The sequence below is a fragment of the Megascapheus bottae genome, chromosome 12 (assembly GCF_031878675.1).
Source record: "Megascapheus bottae isolate mThoBot1 chromosome 12, mThoBot2.hap1, whole genome shotgun sequence".
NCBI lineage: Eukaryota > Metazoa > Chordata > Mammalia > Rodentia > Geomyidae > Megascapheus > Megascapheus bottae.
Window position 1 is genome coordinate 25,006,405 of NC_143520.1, and position 19,055 is coordinate 25,025,459.

General features: G+C 32.9%; 1 protein-coding gene across 4 annotated transcripts in view; it reads right to left on the reverse strand.

The window, feature by feature from the left end:
* The window catches only part of Galnt13 (polypeptide N-acetylgalactosaminyltransferase 13), a 497,787-nt gene that overhangs the window by 155,568 nt on the left and 323,164 nt on the right, over positions 1-19,055 (reverse strand). For all 4 annotated transcript variants that reach the window (XM_090342814.1, XM_090342813.1, XM_090342815.1 and 1 more), the window contains one exon: positions 10,379-10,496. In XM_090342814.1, coding sequence (XP_090198940.1) covers positions 10,379-10,496 — 118 coding nt within the window. The remainder of the gene's footprint in view (positions 1-10,378; positions 10,497-19,055) is intronic.

Genomic DNA, 19,055 nt, shown 5'->3' on the forward strand with positions numbered 1-19,055 from the left:
TAGTTTTGACTTAGCCTGCACTTTCTTCTGCCACTCCTAAATGTAGCTGCTACTTAAGTACATGCCTTGCTTTTCTGTTCTCCACCCATTTTCGGTCTAAACAAATCTATTCCTTATTTGTTCCTTTAATTATAAATGTTGCAAGGGTAACTAAAATCTGTCACTTTCCACAAACTTTGTTGCAAACCTGCAAATCAATTTCCAACTCCCCCCCCCCCCCCCCCCCCCCCCGTACATCTTTAACCTTCCATTACCTATCAAGTTTAATGTTTCTTTCTGTCTTGTTCTCCAAAGGTAAAGAAAAGCTGAAAGAGCCTATGGCTTTCACTGCAAGATGAGAGAAATGATCAGAGTGCAGTTTGATTCTAAGTTTAAGAATTCCCAGGGGTAGCTAGCACAGATGGCTCATGCCTGAAATCCAAGCTACTCAGGAGGCTGAGGTTCAATGCCAGCCTGGACAATAAAGCCTATGAGACTCTTATCTACAATAAATCACAAGAAAAACAGAAGTGGCATTGTGGATAAAGTGGTAAGTAGTCTTGAGCGGACCACCTCAGGGACAGTGTCCAGGCCCCAGTGTTCAAGCCCCAGGAATTGCTAAAAAAAAAAAAAAGAAAGAAAGAAAGAAAGAAAGAAAAAAAGAAAGAAAGAAAGGAAAAAAGGATACCTAAAGTTACAGGCCAGGCATGGTGGCCGACTCCTGTAATCCTAGCTACTCAGGAGGCTGAGATCTGAGGATCAAGGTTCAAAGCCAGACCAGACAAAAAAGAACCTAAGACTCTTATCTTCAACAAACCCTTAAAAAAACAAGAAGTGGGGCTTGGCTCAAGGATAGGGTGGTAGCCTTGAACTGAAGAGCTCATGGACAAATCCCAGCCAAGTTCAAGCCCCATGACCCCCCCAAATTATAATATTCAAATTCAAATAACTTTGAACATGTAGAATACAAAGTTGGTTGACTAAAAAATATAGGACACAAATATATGAACATAGGATTAGTTGACTAAATTACAAAAAATAGGATATAAATCGCATATTAGTGGGTTGATCATTTAGGAAATTAGAGTCAACCATTATTAATAGAATAAAACATACAGAAATATATTCTAGTATCCTGGCATTTTTTTCAGCAACAGAGATGGTTAATAAATCTACACCCACATTTTTATTTAAGTTACAGCATATTTACAAAGTAAAGCAGTGGCTTATTTGATAACTAAAAATTTTTTTGATAATTTTAAACCTATCATATTTTCATAATTTTAGATGTAGCATTACATTGATCATTTTGAAGGGTAATGAAAGAATTGTTAAAATCTATTTTCTCAATAATACTTATTCTTTCATTAGTACTTCACATTCATTTTCGGGGGAAGGTCAGTCATGGGACTTGAACTCTCGACCTGGGTACTGTCCCTGAGTTCTTCAACTCAAGGCTACAGCCCTACCCCCTGAGTCACAGTACCACTTCTGGTTTTCTGGTGGAGATAAGAATCTCACAGACATAAGTGCCCTGTTTGGTTTTGAATTGCAGTCCTGGGATCTCACCCTCCTGAGTTACTAAGATTACAGGGTGAGCCCCCAGCATCTGGCCAATATTCAGTTTTTGAACAGTTAAATCAAAGTCTCCTCATGACATTATCTCACACCTCAGAGTCATTTCTAGTGTCTACAATCTGCTATGCTGAAACCATTGCACCTTATTTAAATAAATTTCATAATTAGTTTCCTTTTTTAACCACATTGCTGCTTGACTAGAACAACAGTGAAAGGATTGGTAGTCATCTACTTAAGATAGACATCAAGTATGACAGGATAATCATAGCTTAAGATGTTGCACACTTATTGCAGTAGTTACCATAGAGATTTAAATTTGGCTCTTTAATAAAACGTACATGGATTCAATGTTGAATACATTAATTTTGCTGAGTGAGGTGCAGTAGGTTTCTTAACTGAACACACTTCTACAGAAATGAGTTTGGAAATATTATTCTAGCAATCCTTCAGTGCCATTAAGAAACAACTAGTTCAGATTCTTGAGCTGTTAATGGCTGTTTCATTAATTGGGACATTTAACAAAATGCATATGGAATGCTTTAGTGATATTTTATCCAGATGGTTTTCAAAAGAGAAAACAAATGTAGGAAATCAAATATTCTGATGTAAACTTAAGATGGCCCCAAACATGAGGAAGGACCAGAGTATTACAAAGTTGAAACATATGGAAGATTTTGAGCCCTGCTACTATTGACAAGACAGGACTAGATAGTTCAAAGTTCTTCTCTATCTCAGAAAATAACAATCTATTTCTTTTATTTATTTAGTAAACTACTTATCTGCCCCATCAAAATTTCCTGGAATATATTTTATTATGGAAAATTCATTTTACATACTACACAAAAATTGAAATAAAAAAACCATGTTTTTATATATTGCTATCCACAGAATTTAGTGCAAATATAGCTACATAAATGGCTTTGGTGGATGGGTAAAATGAGAGTAGATGGGTGCCTAGATGTTACTTCACTGATGATGTAATGCAAACATTACACAAGGTATTCAAGGTCAACCCCATACTAACAGGAAAAAAATTTAAACGTATTTAAATATATGGTATGTTCATTTATTTAAATATAATGGAATCTATACTACAATGTAAAAAAGTTTACAAATTAGTGTACTGATAACAGACCTTAGCAAATCATACACTAAGAAAACACAGCTTATGATGTTTTCTGCTAAGCACAATGCTTGCTAAATACTATTTAATATTAATGGATTAACAAATAAATCAGTCTACTAATACCTGATCCTGAGAGAATGAATTATTTATTAACCCTTCCCCATGAGCATGCATACAAATTGTTAGTAGATTTGAAAAGAGCAAACTGTGAAACGGAGGTCCTTTACAATTAGGTCAGGAAGATCATGAAGACTTTTCAGGGTAAAATAGGTGCCTGTTGGGTTTCTGTGCCTATGAGTACTGAATGGTCAGAAAAGAACAAAGGGGTATAGTTACAAAGGATATAATTTTAGCAGCCCATTCCATTGCTGCTAAGGCCTTTCACAGTTATTTTGTGTCCCATCCAAATTCTTGCAAAGCTAGAGTCTTCCTATCATTTGTTCTCAGCTCATTGTCTTCTTGGAGCATTTCCTGACCTACAATGGAGTCTTTTCTTATCCTCTACCTCTATTAGTCATAATTATCTGATTTTATTTTCTCCTAGGGACATATCTTTACTTAAAACAAGTAGGCTGATTTTCTTGTTTGACCACTTTTGGCTGTCTTCTCCCCTTTGTATCACTTTCTTGAGATTAGTCATTGCATAGGTTTTCTGCACATTTACATGCCTGACCACTGCACATATTTTTTAAACAATATGAAAATTCTCAGAATTAAAATTAGCTTCAAATTTCATTTGAATTTAAAATGCAGTTTGCATAATTAACTAATTTCAGCATATAGAAACATTTTTTATTTGAATGATTAAAAGTCTTTCATTTCATGTAAGAAAGCTGGAATCTAAATTTGTAATTTGAAGCTACTTCATGGTAGTAAATATTCAGAAATAATAATGCCATTATCAGATTATTTCAAGGACACTCCAAATGTTAATATACCGGATAACTGCCTTAGTTCTCAACTCTATTTTGTTTCAATAAGTACATTTCATGGGAGACTTTAGCAAAACTGGGAGAAGTGAATGTGTCCAACTTTTCTTGTGAAATAACTCTCTGTATATCAACATTCTTCAGAGGCTTGTTTTCCTGGCAAACTGTTAAACTGAGGTCCATTATATTTAGATCAGAAAGATCATGAAGACCTTTAGTGTGAGTGACTATGAGTACTGATTGGTCAGAAAAGAACAAAGGGAATATAGTTTCAGAAAATATAATTTTAGATATTTGACTCTAATAAGAGTCAAAAGGTTCTTTAAATACATTGACATTTAGTAAAAAGGCCAATAATTTTGTCTCATTATTAAGTATATGGATATCTATTAATATAATTGAAATATGCCTATATTTTAAAAACAATAATCTCAAAATACTTTATTGTAGCTATTTATTAGTTTATTTATTTCATTTATTTTATTTCTACTCCATAGTTTAATATAAGGAGAGCAAACAGTTTCTTTCCAACATATAGTTCTGAATGAATTCTGTAAAAATATAATTCATATCTTCTTCATATATATTAATGGAAACTACAAAATTTTAGCTCACCTCCATCCTCCAGTGTTTGATAATTCTCTAATTTTCTTGACTATCCTGGTCTCAACTCTTTCAGAATTTCTAAGCTCTCATTTTCAAAATGATGACTACTGCTCTTTTTTCTCCATATATTATTGTCACACTGTTTTCTGTGTTTTCTGACCCACTGGAGATTCACTTCTTGCAAATTCACATATATTTAATTTTTACATTCACCTGGGCTCACATAACTCAGATATAGGTAGAGAGATGGATATAATAAATAGCATTAGGAACAAAGTTGCTTAGATATTTCTTGATATTTAAAATTATAGTATGCTTACCATTTGCCAGACAAATACTCATGTGATAAAATCTCGTGAAATTATGAAGAAATTAATGTTATTAGTGCAAGAGTTCTACTACATGTAATCTTGCCTCATATTCAGGTGATAGTCTGTGCATGTTTGTTAATTATTTAACCCTCAGATAACACATACCCAATCTTTCGAGCATACTAATAAGTATAAGCATGTTTCTACATAACATGTGTGTGAGGTGACAAAAATCTACTGTCATATTCTAACTGGGTGACTAAAACTGTTAATACAGAGATAATTATTTTTAAAAGCTATCATGACAAACTCTTATAATGCAGCTCTACTTTAAAGTGTGGTCATTCTAAACATTTAATAAGTCTGTTTATGTTCTACCTAAAGAAGCCTAGGAAGCTGAGCTTTTATACTGGTTGGAACTCAAAATAAAATTAAAGTATATTCATTCTGAATAAATAGATTTCTATCAGAAAAAAGTAAATTTATCCTAGTTATCCACTATTTAAAATATGTAATAAATACTAAATTCTCTAGAAAGAGTAACTGTAAATTACCTATTACCAGAATAGTAGTGTGATTTAAATTCAAAAATCCCTCTTTGAATAAAGGGATATTTTTAATCAGTGGTTTAATGGAGAGGAGTGGTTCAGATACCATAAATCTAATTACAATTATAAAAGCTGAAAAGTCCATCTACTTTAGGTTTAGTCTATGTTCACTACACAGCCAAAGAACTGTTTGCCAAGAAACCATTAGTGTTCATTTATAGTCTTTCTGGAGAACACACATGCATATGACCTCATTCGTGATCCTTAGATGTTTAAAAAGAAGCTAGTAAATCACTTTATTATCACATTTAAAGGAGTGTCAAACAAAATCTACGAAACACATGACATTTCTAAGATTAAATTCAGCTATTTGACATTTTTATAATATATTGTTTTGATGACTGGCTAGGCAAAATGAAAGTAGTGAAGGTTATTTTTTTGTAGCTTCTGCTCTTCTTTTTTTGTGCCATTCCTGGGCACACTGTCTCTACGCTTTTGTACTCAAGTCTAGTGTTCTGACCCTTGAGCCACAGCTCCACTTCTGGCTTTTTTAAAAAACTGATTAGTTGGAAGTAAGAGTCACATGGACATTCCTACCCTAAATGGCTCTGAACGATGCTGCTCAGATCTCAGCCTCCTGAGTAGTGAGGATTACAGACATGTCACCAAAACCTAACTAAAATTAATGAAGTTTTATATATTTGTACATGAAACAATTTGTATCTTCCAGATAATACATTTTCCTCAGATTTGCATCACTAACTTTACAAAAAAAAAGACAATAACTTCTAGAAATAAGTAAGGTAGATTTTGTCTAAGTTGATGTCTAACTAGTTAATGTGATTGACATTTTCTCTTGTTCAAACTTGAATTATGTGGGCATTTCTGAGAAATTCTTCTGTGTCTTTTAATGTTAACACATTGGTGGCTCACGCTCCTAAGAAGGCTGAGATCTGAGGATCATGGTTCAAAATCAACCCAGGAAGGAAATTCCATGAAATTCTTATCGTCTATTAACCACCAAAAAAGCCTGAAGTGGACCCATGGTTCAAGTGGCAGAGTACTAGCCTTAAACAAAAAGCTCAAGAATAGCTCCAAGTTCAAACTCTAGGAATACACACACACACACACACACACACACACACACACACACACACGAGAATTGGTTAGAACTTCTCTTCACTGGGAACTTTCGTTTTTCTTTGTCAATTGACTGACATGTCAAGTATCACTTCTTTTTTACTTCATTGCTTCCAGATTTTAGAAATATATGCATTTCACAAAGAAAACATATCATTAGTCCTACTGGCCAAACAAATATACTGTATCTTTCAAGAAAATAAAAATTAGGAAATAAAAGTTCATTCCCTTATTAAAAAAAATCAGTTATTGGCCGAGAGTTTTGCCTAGTGATAGAGTGCTTGCCTAGCATGCATGAAGGCCTGGGTTCGATTCCTCAGTACCATTTACATAGAAAAAAGCCAGAAGTGATGCTGAACTCTAACCTTGAGAAAGTCCAAGGACAGTGTTCAAGCTCTGACTTCAAGTCCAGGACTGGCAAAGAATAAATAAATAAATAAAAATATCAGTTATTTAAAATAGTTTATTTTAATGGTTATTCAAGTAATGTTTCCTTAGTCATATTTGCCTAATCATAGTCACAAATATATTTCTCCCAATATTTTTTTCTAAAATGCTAGGTTACAGATTTGAATTTATCAGTTATTTTGATAGGCATTATAAACTGATTTTTTTGCTTTGTGTTGTTTGTACATACCCACACTCCCTCCCCACACACAGCATCATTTTTTAAACACTCTTTGTTAAAAGTCTGGGTCTATGGGGCTAGGAGTTTGGCCTAGTAGTAGAGTGCTTGCCTAGCATGCACGAAGACCCACGTTCGATTCCTCAGTCCCACATACATAGAAAAAAGCCAGAAGTGGTGCTGTGGCTCAAGCGGTATAGCATTGACTTTGAGAAAGTTTAAGGACAGTGCTCAGGCCCTGAGCTGAAGCCCAGGGCTTGCAAAAAAAAGTCTGGGTCTATTTTCTGAACCAACTTATTTGCCCTAAAAGTACGTGTGTCTATTTTTAAAGCTTCAATTTTATTACATTATCCTTGTTATGACATTACTGTACAGCCTTGAAATTTATAAATAAATTTTGAAATATGCTTTGTTACTTGTGCAACATTTCCCTTTATCAAAACATCGTATTCTGTATCAGTTACATTTCTCTCTGGATTAGAGAATAGTTTGGTTCTGCAGGATTTTGCCTAGCACTGCACTGTTTCTGTATTGATATGAAGATCAACTGATACCTCATTGCCATATTTTGTCATCCAATAAATACATATGACATATCTATTCAATTATTTGTTACTTCCTTAAATTCCCTCAATAGTATGTTCTAGTTTTTATCACATAGGTATATCAAATCTCTTGTCAAGGTCTTACTACCATATTTTAGGAAACATTTAAATTAATTCCTATTTCATTATGTTATCCTTTGCTTCTTGGTATGTAGAAATATAACCAACTTTTGTACATTTCTCTTGTGTCTTGTGTCCTTCTCTGCTTTCATTCCTTCCTTCTCCCTTTCTTCTTTCCTACCTCCCTTCCTTCCTTCTTCCTTTCCTTTTTATCTTTCTTTCCTTTCTTCTTCCTGCTTACTTTCTGGAGTACAACCTGACATTTGTGAAATACTTTTCTTGACAATCTACAGATTATCAATTGGTTTCTCAATTGGTTTAAATGGTGAGGAACATTGAATTTTTGAAGGTTAAGCACTTTCATTCCTTTGTTGAATGCCACTTAGAAATGTCTGATTATTTCAAATTTCCAAGTGAAGCTAACTTATCCTTGTGAGCTAAGACCTTTCACCAAGGAAAGGAATAAAGTAAACACATTATTTTATCTTAAAAAGGAAATGTTATTAACGTTTTTTTTTTACTATTTTGTATTATGTTCACAAGGGATATTGATATAGTTTTGTTTGGGAATAGCGTCTCAGTTAAATTTTTAAAATATAGAAGTTCTGATTTCATATAGTGATTTCATTTCTTTATGAAGAGGAGAAATGTTTGCTTCATCTGTTTCTTCCTGAGCTTTGGTACCTGTATCTTTTAAACACCTGGACATTTTATCAAGGTGCCAAGTTTATTGTGTATTGGGGTTGAGTCCCTCTATGTACAATCCGTTAAATATCTGAATAATCGATAAAGAAATTTCTTTATTCATCCCTGATGAGTTAATCCACTTAAAACACACAGGTACTAATCATTTGGAGATCTCTTTCCTAACACTGAAATAATTTGCTAATGCCTAATATACTGTTCCTTACTTATTTCTATCAGGTATTCTGCTAGAGCAGTGCAATGTCGGGCTAATATATTTGCTCTACTGGCTTTGGTCTCCCAGAAACAGCTTCATCTTCACAATTCCTGATGTCCATGAGGCTCTGACTAGATTTTGTTTGTTTTTTTTTGTTTGTTTGTTTGTTTGGTTATTGCTGTTGTGTTAAATCTGTTCATGAAACTTAGAAATTTATAAGGAAGGAAGACAAAGAAATTGTAGGGCTTCCCTTGTTTATTTTCTAGTTTAGACATCAGTGACTTCCATGATCTTCTGACTGACATCTTGCAAGTGCTGTTTCATATACATTCGTTGGTTTTAAAACATTGATTTAGATGCACTATAAAGGAGCTACTACTAGTTCTTCCAAATCTAATGGTTTGTTTCACAAAATACATTAATTCACACTGATTTGTAAGTTCCTTCCCTCCTTCCTTCTTTCCTTTATATTGACCTGTCTTTCTTGTTACTTCCCTTACCTCCTCCCTCTTCCTTTTTTCTCTGTTTTGTCATCTTATTTCATCTACTTTCAGAGACACATCTTCCAAGATTCTCAGACGTTCTGCAAAGGTGTACCAAGGACAATATATCAAGAACAGAATTTTGATTATGGTTGAGAGCTTTGGCTGGCAAGTATCAAACTTCAAGAAGAAAAGCAAATACAGAAATGAGAAAATTTCAGTAATATTCATTAAAATTTTCATAGTAGCTATCTCAGGTGCTTGGTTATCAGGAAAGATTGTAGACAAGAGAATATTATAAAAAATGATGTTAGTGCTTCTAAACATCATTACACATCATCTAATTTCTCTTCAATTCTACATGGCGAGTTTGGCATTTTTCCATCTCAAATACTAGTATCTTGTTACACAATATTGCATTTATCTATTTATTAATTATGGTAGGAAATAAAATTTACTTTCTAAACAGAGCATTAAAAATCCTAAACTCTAATGATTTCATTGTACAAGTAATTGGAGAAAAATATAATGCATTTGAAATATTCAAATCAAATTCTATAAAGGGAGGAAGGATAATACTAAAGCTGATTTATTTATCTGAGGTTTTGAGAAAGACACAATATATATGTATGTTTATCCATTTCTAAAAATGAGGAGCCATTTGTCAACCTATAGTTAAAATTTTTGTCACAAAATACTTTAATTGTTTTTATATTTCCTAATATCATATTCATAAAAACTGTGTCTTCAGCTTTCATATATTTTGAGATCTCTGTTCATTGAACTGTATTGTCTATAGATGTGAAAATGGACATATTAACTGTAGAACTGTTGAGTCTGTTTTTTTTCACTTATAGGTTATTCTTAAAGTTAGTTGATAAAAAGCTCAAAGTTCTTGCACATTTAGTTGTCACAAATACTCCTAAATTTCTGATTTAAAAATGCACAAGGAGCTGGGTGTGGTGGCTCGCACCTGCAATCCTAGCTAGTCAGGAGGCTGAGTTCTGAGGATTGAGTTTAAAGCAGCCAGGACACGAAAGACTGTGAGACTCTTATCTCCAATTAACCAATAGAAAATGGGAAGTTATGCTGTGGCTCAAGGGGTAGGGTGGTAGCCTTGAGCAGAAGAGCTTGGGCTAGCACGCAGGCCCAGAGTTCAAGCCTCACAACCGATTAAAAAAAAAAAAGACAAACAAACAAACAAACCTCCAGTAAAAACTAAATAAACCTTTTACTCCAACCATTGAAAACCTAAGATACTTTAAATGAATAAAACTTACTTTTAAAAAGTAAAGACATGTATAATTCCAGTTAACAGTAAATATTTCATGCAACAGTATTCTAAGTTTAAAGTACTCATTAAATGTTCAACTGATCAGTAAATTGTGTCACTTAGCAATAAAAATCTGATAGTAAATTTGGGTGAGCTATGTGCATGCTACAGCATTCTATGTTCAGAGTTAAAAAATAAACATAAAATTCAATTACCCTAAAAGACATTTCAAGATTCTCTCCACCCCAGATATCCATTCCTGCATCGTAAGTTCCTATCTCTTCAAAGTAGTTTCTTTCAATAGAAAATAGGCCACCAGCCATAGTAGGGGTCCTAGTTGAAAAACAAACAAACAAAAAGAAAAGAATATCTTTTGAAAACAATATGTGGAACTTAACAAGACTCTATTAAATATTTCTGTCATAATTAGGTATGAAAAAATGTACTCAAAGTGTTCAAACTGGAAACATAAAGCCAAGGTATAAGAGGTTTGAAGATGTTAAAAATGAGTTTTATTTCACATATTCTGTAAAATTCAATTTAGATTATTCTCTATTTTTCCTGTTGTAATTAAATAGGTTCAAGAATGTAGGCATACTGGCTACTCAAAATTGGCCTTCTGCATTCTTTCTGAAAGACATCATTTGGAGAAGTTACTGCCTTCTGCATTGTTCTTGAACATAAACTGGTTGAGACCTGTGATTACAAAAAATGCAATTATAAAAAAATTTAAATAAACTCTAGGAACTTGAGGACATACTTTCTGTATGAAGTTATCCATGGTCTATTAAAATATGAAACTAAGAAGTTTTATAAGAATACTTACAAATCTAAGTATCTATAAGATACTGAAAGCAAGATTATTTTCCAACATTAAAATCTGCACATCCAATATTTTATTCTTCTCTCTGCCTAACTAAAGGATGGAGTTAATTACCCGATTCTACCCCAAAACATGAATTCCATCTGATTATTAGAGGTTTAGAACTTTGAGAAGGCTCAAAACATTTTCCTGGAAATCGATGCATTTATGGCTCTCATTTTTGAAATTTCTCCATAGAGAAACAAAACCAAATGTTAACTTTATAAAGAATTAATTTGAAAGATTAATTAGAACCTCTTGCTATAACTAAACACACTTTATAGTGAAAAATAGAGACCAAAAAGTAAACAAGCTGTTGGGAGTAGGAAGCAACAGGAGTAGGAAGTCCAACAGAGAGGGAAAATGAGCTGAAATATGATTGGGGTAGGTTATATGAATGTATGAGAATATATCAATGAATTTTGATGAAAGTGTTTTAAAGAAAGGTCAAAGGAGAATGAGGGAACAAGATGGAGAGAATGTACATTGTGTATGTGTGTATATATATATGTATATATATGGGAATGTCATAATGAAGCCCCTGTATAATTATACATGATAAGAAAAATGTTTAATAAAGCTTAAAAGCAAGGTTAGGTCATTGTGTAATAACACTTTGAAAAAAGAAGTAAAAGTAAAATAATAGTTGTTCACAATGAGAACTATACTGACAAAGACACATTTGAACATCAGCTATAATCAAAGAATTTCCAACATAGAGAGCATATTAGTGGCATCCAAAGCATCTTTTTAAAAAATTTTTATACTTGATTACTGTCCACTGATTTATACTGATTTAATTGTTCAGGAATGGATACCAACTGGTACTGTGTAAAGTTCCCTGGTAATTCTAATGTACTGCCAATGTGAGAAACATTAATCCAGTATTATTTCTAAATCTTTGATAGTTGTCTATGAGGATGCTTAAAAATTGTAGTTTGCTATATTCCTTTAAATTAGAGACTCCTCTGCCAAAGGTTATATTCATGTCTTCTAATTAAATATATGGTTCATTGAAAAACCAACAGATAATATTGTAATTAGACATCAACCATATTGCAAAACTCTATTTCTCCCCGTGCTCTCACTGTTTTGTACATAGATAATTAACCGTCCATCAGCTAGGGTAGCAGAGCCTTGCTGTAGTCTCAGAGCTGCTTTGTTACTTCTAGTCTTTCAGGCTTCCAATCATGAACAGTATCATTGACCTTCTGAGTTATAATGAGAAATACTTACAAAATTAAACAGATGGTAATTATGTAGTAGCCATGACCTTACCTTGTTGGGGTTTCGGGAGTCTATGGCAATAACTGTATAAAGTATTACAGTATTAAAGAACATATTTAATAAAATTAGGAACCAAAATTGCTGCAATTATGCTATCACAATGCAATTGAGTGCTTAAGAATGTTAAATTATACATTTTTAATAATTAGTTCAGAGCGCACATCTGTTTAATGATGAAGTACTAACACATTTTAATTTAAACACGTGTTGAAGTTCATTTTAGAGTTGATCCTCATTCCTGCATGTGTGTGAGAAATGTAATATGAATGTAAAAAGTAAACTATGTTTTCCATAAAAAGATTCAAATCACTTTCACTTATATTTGAAAAGACCTATTTTTAAAAATTAACAATTTTTCAAAAAATTTTACCTTTTTCTGAAGAACAAATATTGTTCATTTTTTATGTTTTCATGGTCAGTAGCTCTCGAAGTCTGTGTAAAATTGTCCTATGCAGTATTTCACATATGTAGTCATAGTCTGTCATGTGTAATGTGCCTGTTGTAAGTTAACTTCCTAGTAAGATCCTAGTCATATGCTTGAGAGCAACTTCAGTGTCTAGAAAATTCAAAACTTTGGTCGCAGATTACTGTGTCCACACAGTGTCAAAACCACCAACCAATTCAATAAACTTAGGGTAGGATGATGAATACTCATTTCAGTGACTATAAATTCTCTAATATCAACTAGGTGAAGATGCACTAAATTCATGTAGGTTTATGTGCTATGCTACATAATATAATGCATAGATGCAAGGATCTATATATGAAGTTTTGTTGTAGTTACCGATTTTATTCATTCCGACAAAAGCCCTGATGAAGACAGAAAGAATGAAAGGCATATTTTGCAAAACGAGATCCTCAAGGCTTACCTAAATTTTGCATGGGTCTCACTCATTTCTCACTCCACACCACTGTCTATGAATTAGGAGTCATTAGAAGGACATAACTACATGCACCCTTCAGCTCAGAAAGAGCATGTGTGCAGACAAAAATTACCACCTTGAGTCTTTAACTCTTATTTCCTAAATTGAAAACAGAAATTATTTCTCTTTCCTTTTCTATTTCTCCTTATGTTCACCCTATAATACTAAAATACATCCTTGAAAACCCTTCCAAAAATCAAAACAAAGCACATAAGCCTTGAGTGACCTTCATTTAAGTTCAGCTTTGCATATGTGCGCACTCTGATTTTCAGTTTCAAAATAATTTAGACATGCTCTATATCCAATGCATTGCATATGAAATACAACTCAAACAAAATTTCCTATTTTTTGGCTTTATATATGTCATAACTACTCTATATTCTCTATTGGTAGTAATAATACTTATTTAATTCATATTACCATATCACTATAATTTTATTCCTTCCTTCTATCCCTCTCCAAATTCAGGTATATCTGTGAAATATTAATTTAGCACACTTAATACTCTCCCCTTGTCTTCCATTCTTCTAATTCTCCTAGCGAATGCCTAAAATAAAAGCTAAAAGCTAATACAATTGTGTTACTAATGCCATGGTTATGTTAAAAACGACTATAACCTGTGCTTGTTCATCTCCCTGATTTTTAAACAAATATTTTCCAAAAGTTTGTATTCCTTTTAAAAACATGGAGATTAAGGAATTGTACAAAAGCTAAACTTCCTCATTTGTGAAATATAAACCCTCATGTTTTAGCTGCCTATACATATGCATCTTCTTAAGGGCTTCTTCTTTCCTCATTTTCAGTAACAAGCATCATCTTTCTCCTTGCTGTGAACTGTCACTTTTGTGCCCTCAGTCTGCTCTAATTTCTTCAAGACACTTGTTCATTGACTTTCTATAAGGTTTTATGTGTTCTGCATTGTCCCTTTGACAAAACAGAACTAATTAATATCTATTTTAATCCAATATTCATCTTTACATGATCTCACTACCCATTCATCCTCAGAGCACACATTTACCGTTCACTTCACTGGTAACCTCATGGAAGAGGCATTTTCTTCAAATTCCCTCAACTCCTTTTGACCTTCTCAGTAGAAGCTAGATTCTGCTCCTATCTCTCTAATAACTTCTTTCCAAAAGGTCCTCATTGATTCTGAACTTCAGTAGCCTTTCCATAACTTTTTCCTTTGGCAGAAGTAAGCAAAATTCATCAGTCTTAGCCTTCCTCCCTGAAATTCTTTTCATCTTTGGCTCCACTTTCATGGCTCTCTGGGGATTTTTTCTTGTACTGATTTGCCTGTTCATTGTATGATTTGTATTGATGGCCCTTTTCTTCCATTGCTTGGCTGGATATCCAACTTGGGACAAGTTCCTAGTTTATCATGCACCACATGGGTACAATATAGCATTATAATACTTTTGTAGACATATACAGTTATTAATTATATTCTCTTTTCCTACATGTGGTCTTTCCAAGTCTTGAAAATGCTCTCCCTTGCTGTGTAAAAATCCTGCCTCACGGGTTTTTAACAGATATCTCCAATTAGTTTACTTTCTAATATGTGTTTTCTTGCATTTTCTTTCTTATAATTTTTATAATTACTCATTACATGTATCCATCAAAAGAGTCAATAGATTATAAGTTATAATAGTCAAATAAGTATTTGACTATTAATAGTCTAATAACTATTGTAGACTATGAAGTATTTAAGCTTTAATCATATAACAAATATTATTTATAAGATAAATGATGGAATGAATATGTTGCTATTATATGAAGTTAACACAAAAGAGCTAATTACTGATGTATGTTTACTTTTAAATCAACAAATGTAGTGACCTTTTGCTTAAATATTTTCATGAATTTGAAAACAAAAAGTATAATTAAACACTGAATTCCTCTCTCCTTCCACCTCTATTCTGTACATCATATTCAGCTGAGAAAGCGAAACTAAGAGAAAAGAAGCAGTGGTGAAAATTCTGCCCTATTAGAGTAATAGATACCATTCTAATGTTGAGTGCATTTAAAGATATTAACAGATACAAAAATGGGAAGCTTGCTGGAATGTTTTGTGCTATGACAATCATTTGAACATGTGTTTTTGGATGAATATTCGGCTTTCTGTGGAGAAGAAACTGATACCTTAATGGTTTATACCAGGTTAGACTCTCAGCCAAGGAAGCTAACTCAAGTCCTCAGAGTCTTTGGAGGAGGGGAAAAAATTGCTGCCTTGAATAGGAAGATGTCTTGTTCTCTGTCACAGAATCCATTCATTTAACATCTGATCTGGAAACCAAATACATTAACATATACTATCTTTGTTTTATTCTTACTGAACAGATTAAGAAGTCTTGCAGTGTATCCCATAAGTCATTAGAAAGTAATAGAATAAGAGAAAAACATGATGTTTATGTAAGGAAAACAATTTCAAAGATTGCATTTGAGATATAGGTTAATGTATTCCAATGTTTATTAAATTTTGGCATGAGGACCTAAGAAGGTTGAACATTTGAACATTCAAAATTCTAGTCTTTCTTTCAAAGACTTTCTTCTGCTTATATTACACTTGCTCTAGGCTATTGCTTTACAATGCCTTACTGCATAGGATTTTATATTTTTGTATTAATTTCCTCAAATATAAAAGTATATTTTAGTAGAATTCAAAACAGCCTAATGGAGAAAATCTAACAGATAAAAATTGAGAAGACAAGTCTAGGCGTGCGGGACACACCAATAAATAGGTCACTTGGAAGGTGGAGGCAGATGGATTGCAGTTAGATGAAAGCCTTGGCAAGATATGCTTGAGAACCTCTCTGACAAACAGTTCAAAAGAACTGAAGACCTTGATCAACTGGTGAAGTGCCAAACTAGTATCAGTTACTATTGAATATTTGAAACTAGAACTTTTCATAAGATTTCACAAAATGTAATACACATTTTTCATTTATTTCTTATATTTATAAGAGAAATGGTGAATTCGATTCCATGAAGACTGGGGGAAATTGTGAAGAGGTAACAAAAAGAGGAACACTAATTTCATGTTTTTGAGTGAATAGAGGTAAATAGATATGTCTATAGTCAGAATTATCTTTAAAATGAAGATGATATAGAACATTTTCAATTGTGGAAAAATGTAAATTTGAAAAATAATGCTCTAGAAGGAAATGTAACAGAATACTTGACTATGAAGCTTTCAGTGGCTTGATGCTTTTATATGCATTAAGTCCTTTCCACATTCATTTTGCTGTGAGTATATGTCCTGTTATCAGACATAAATTTACAATCCAATTCCTGTCAAAAGATATTTCTTATTTAATGTTTTATAAGTCCTGAAAGGCAGAGAGAATAAATTTCTAGAGTGCATTAAAAGAAATAGTACAAGTTTTTAATTGGAGGGTTATGAAATGAAATAAGCTGCACCTCTCAATTACCTTCAGTGCCTCCTCCCTGAATGTACATTAGAATGACACATGACACAGTACATGGGAACCCTAGGAGCTTTTCATGCTATGAGATGGAGGCTTATTCCCAGATATCATTATCCATGTTATTTTCTTCATATTCTGTACAAATTTGTAATGCTGAGTAAAATGTTAAATTTTGAGTTCACACAAATATGAATCAAAATAGGCCTAATGGTAAGCAAAATGTGTCAGGAATAAAAGTTAATAATTAAATCTATATTTGATTCATTATGATGGTGAAGATTACAAGAAAAACAGAAATGTTTCATTTTGTTTGAAAATTCATTTAACATAATAGTACAAGTAAGAATGAAAAAATTATATTGAAGTGTTAATAATGATCAAATATATAAGATAAAATGTAGAAAATAAAATTGTTAAATAGACTTGAAAAATTACCAGCAGTTTTACAATAAAGAGATCTATTTTGGGGGGGTAGAAATTAAAGGGGAAATAGATATCTTCATAATTAATGTCATTAAATTAGATTGTAAATCAGAGTCTTTTTCATTTCGAGAGCATCTACCTGTGTTAGTAATATAGTGAAATCCTGTGCATCCATTCTCAGAACTGGTACTGCAACCTTTTGTCCTCAAGCAGACTATATAAGGCCAGTACCAAACAGTGATACTTCCTATACAGCAATATTTCTTATAAACATGTTTGCATGTGAAAAACCTAGCACAACACTCAACTGAGTGCAGGGATGTCACTGAAATAACATTCATTAAAATTCAACCTCTAAGCCAAATCATTTTACTTCATATATATGTCTATGAAAAATGCATAATCCATCCCTATGTAATTTTAAAGATCTGGAAGATTGTATCCATTATCATGTAACTTTGCTGCTATGTGCCTATTCTATTAGGTACATCCATAGATGTTCATAAGCAGCTTTTCCCAGACAGTGTTCCCTAACATGAGGGTAGCAAATTTAACAATTACAATCAGATAAGGCTAATTATGTGATTGACTAATTATAAAAAATATATTTCTCTGGCTTGAAATGTAAGTTCTAAAAATATTTCTTTAAGTTATGAAAATAGTGATAAATGGGAACAACCCTCAAGCTTAGCCTGGGAGATAATTACATGAGTTAAGGATGAGGGCAGGTTTCCATGTCACACTGTGTTTGTACTTTCTGCACAAATCTTCTTGATGAGGCACAGTAGGAGTGTGGAACCATTGTAGGAAGATATCTGACTACTTAGTTCTGTAAATCTAGATATTTATTTCAAATATTTCACTTTTAAAGTATAATAATTTGTTAAATGTATAACATAAAACACCAAGATTATTATTTTTAATTCTTAATAGTTATCAGCAGATTTTTATTTTAAATATATCAAAGCAGGGTGCTAGAGATTTATGTTTAATAAACCTAGATAAACTAGGAGTCTGGGATCTAAAGATCAAGGGTCAAAGCCAGCTGGGCAGAAAGTTCATAAGACTCAGATCTGCATTTAATTACAAGTGGAGCTATGGGGCAAATTGTACAGAGCCAGCTTCCAGAACAAAACCTAAAGGACAGGCCCTAGGCCTTGTGTTCAAATTCCAATACCAGTACACACACCTCCACCACCTCCATACACAAATGCACACGCACACACATTTATACACGTGTGTGTGCATACACACACAAAGCTCAAGAAAATAATAATATCAGTATTTCTTGCAAAATATGAAACACTGAGTTAGGCAAATAATAAATATGAAGAGCACATATATCAAACAGGTTTCTAGATTGTAACTCTGGATGATTCTATTATTGCTGTTTACAGATGAAACATTCCTAAATAGTCATATTACTTGACTGCTAAAGTGTCAAGAAACTTCAATGATTAAAAGAGAACTAAACCTTCAGAGTTAGAATGCTTTTATTCTGTAATCAGACTTCCAAAACGCTTTCACATATACTCTATGCATTATGAAAAATCATGTGGCAAGAGAAAAGTAAACCTTTAATAAGCTTTCTTTAAATGTAGTCTAACTATGTTTATAATGAGTTCAAGTTGGTTTTCCATGTTTGTGAATATTTGAATTTATTTCTAAACAACAACTTGTTAATTGTAGTGATTACAATGTCCTGGCATAAGTTATACGTAGGTAGGTAATGGATGGATGGATAGATAGATAGATAGATAGATAGATTGATAGATAGATACATGCATATATACAATCATACATGCTTAATTTGTTCAGTCATAGGACTTGAACTCTGGGTCCAGAAACTTTCCCTGAACTCTTAAGCTCAAGGCTATAGCTCTGTCACTTTGAGCCACAGTGCAACTTCCAGTTTTCTGGGGGTTAATTGGAAATAAGAGCGTAACAGTGTTTCCTGCCAGGGATAGCT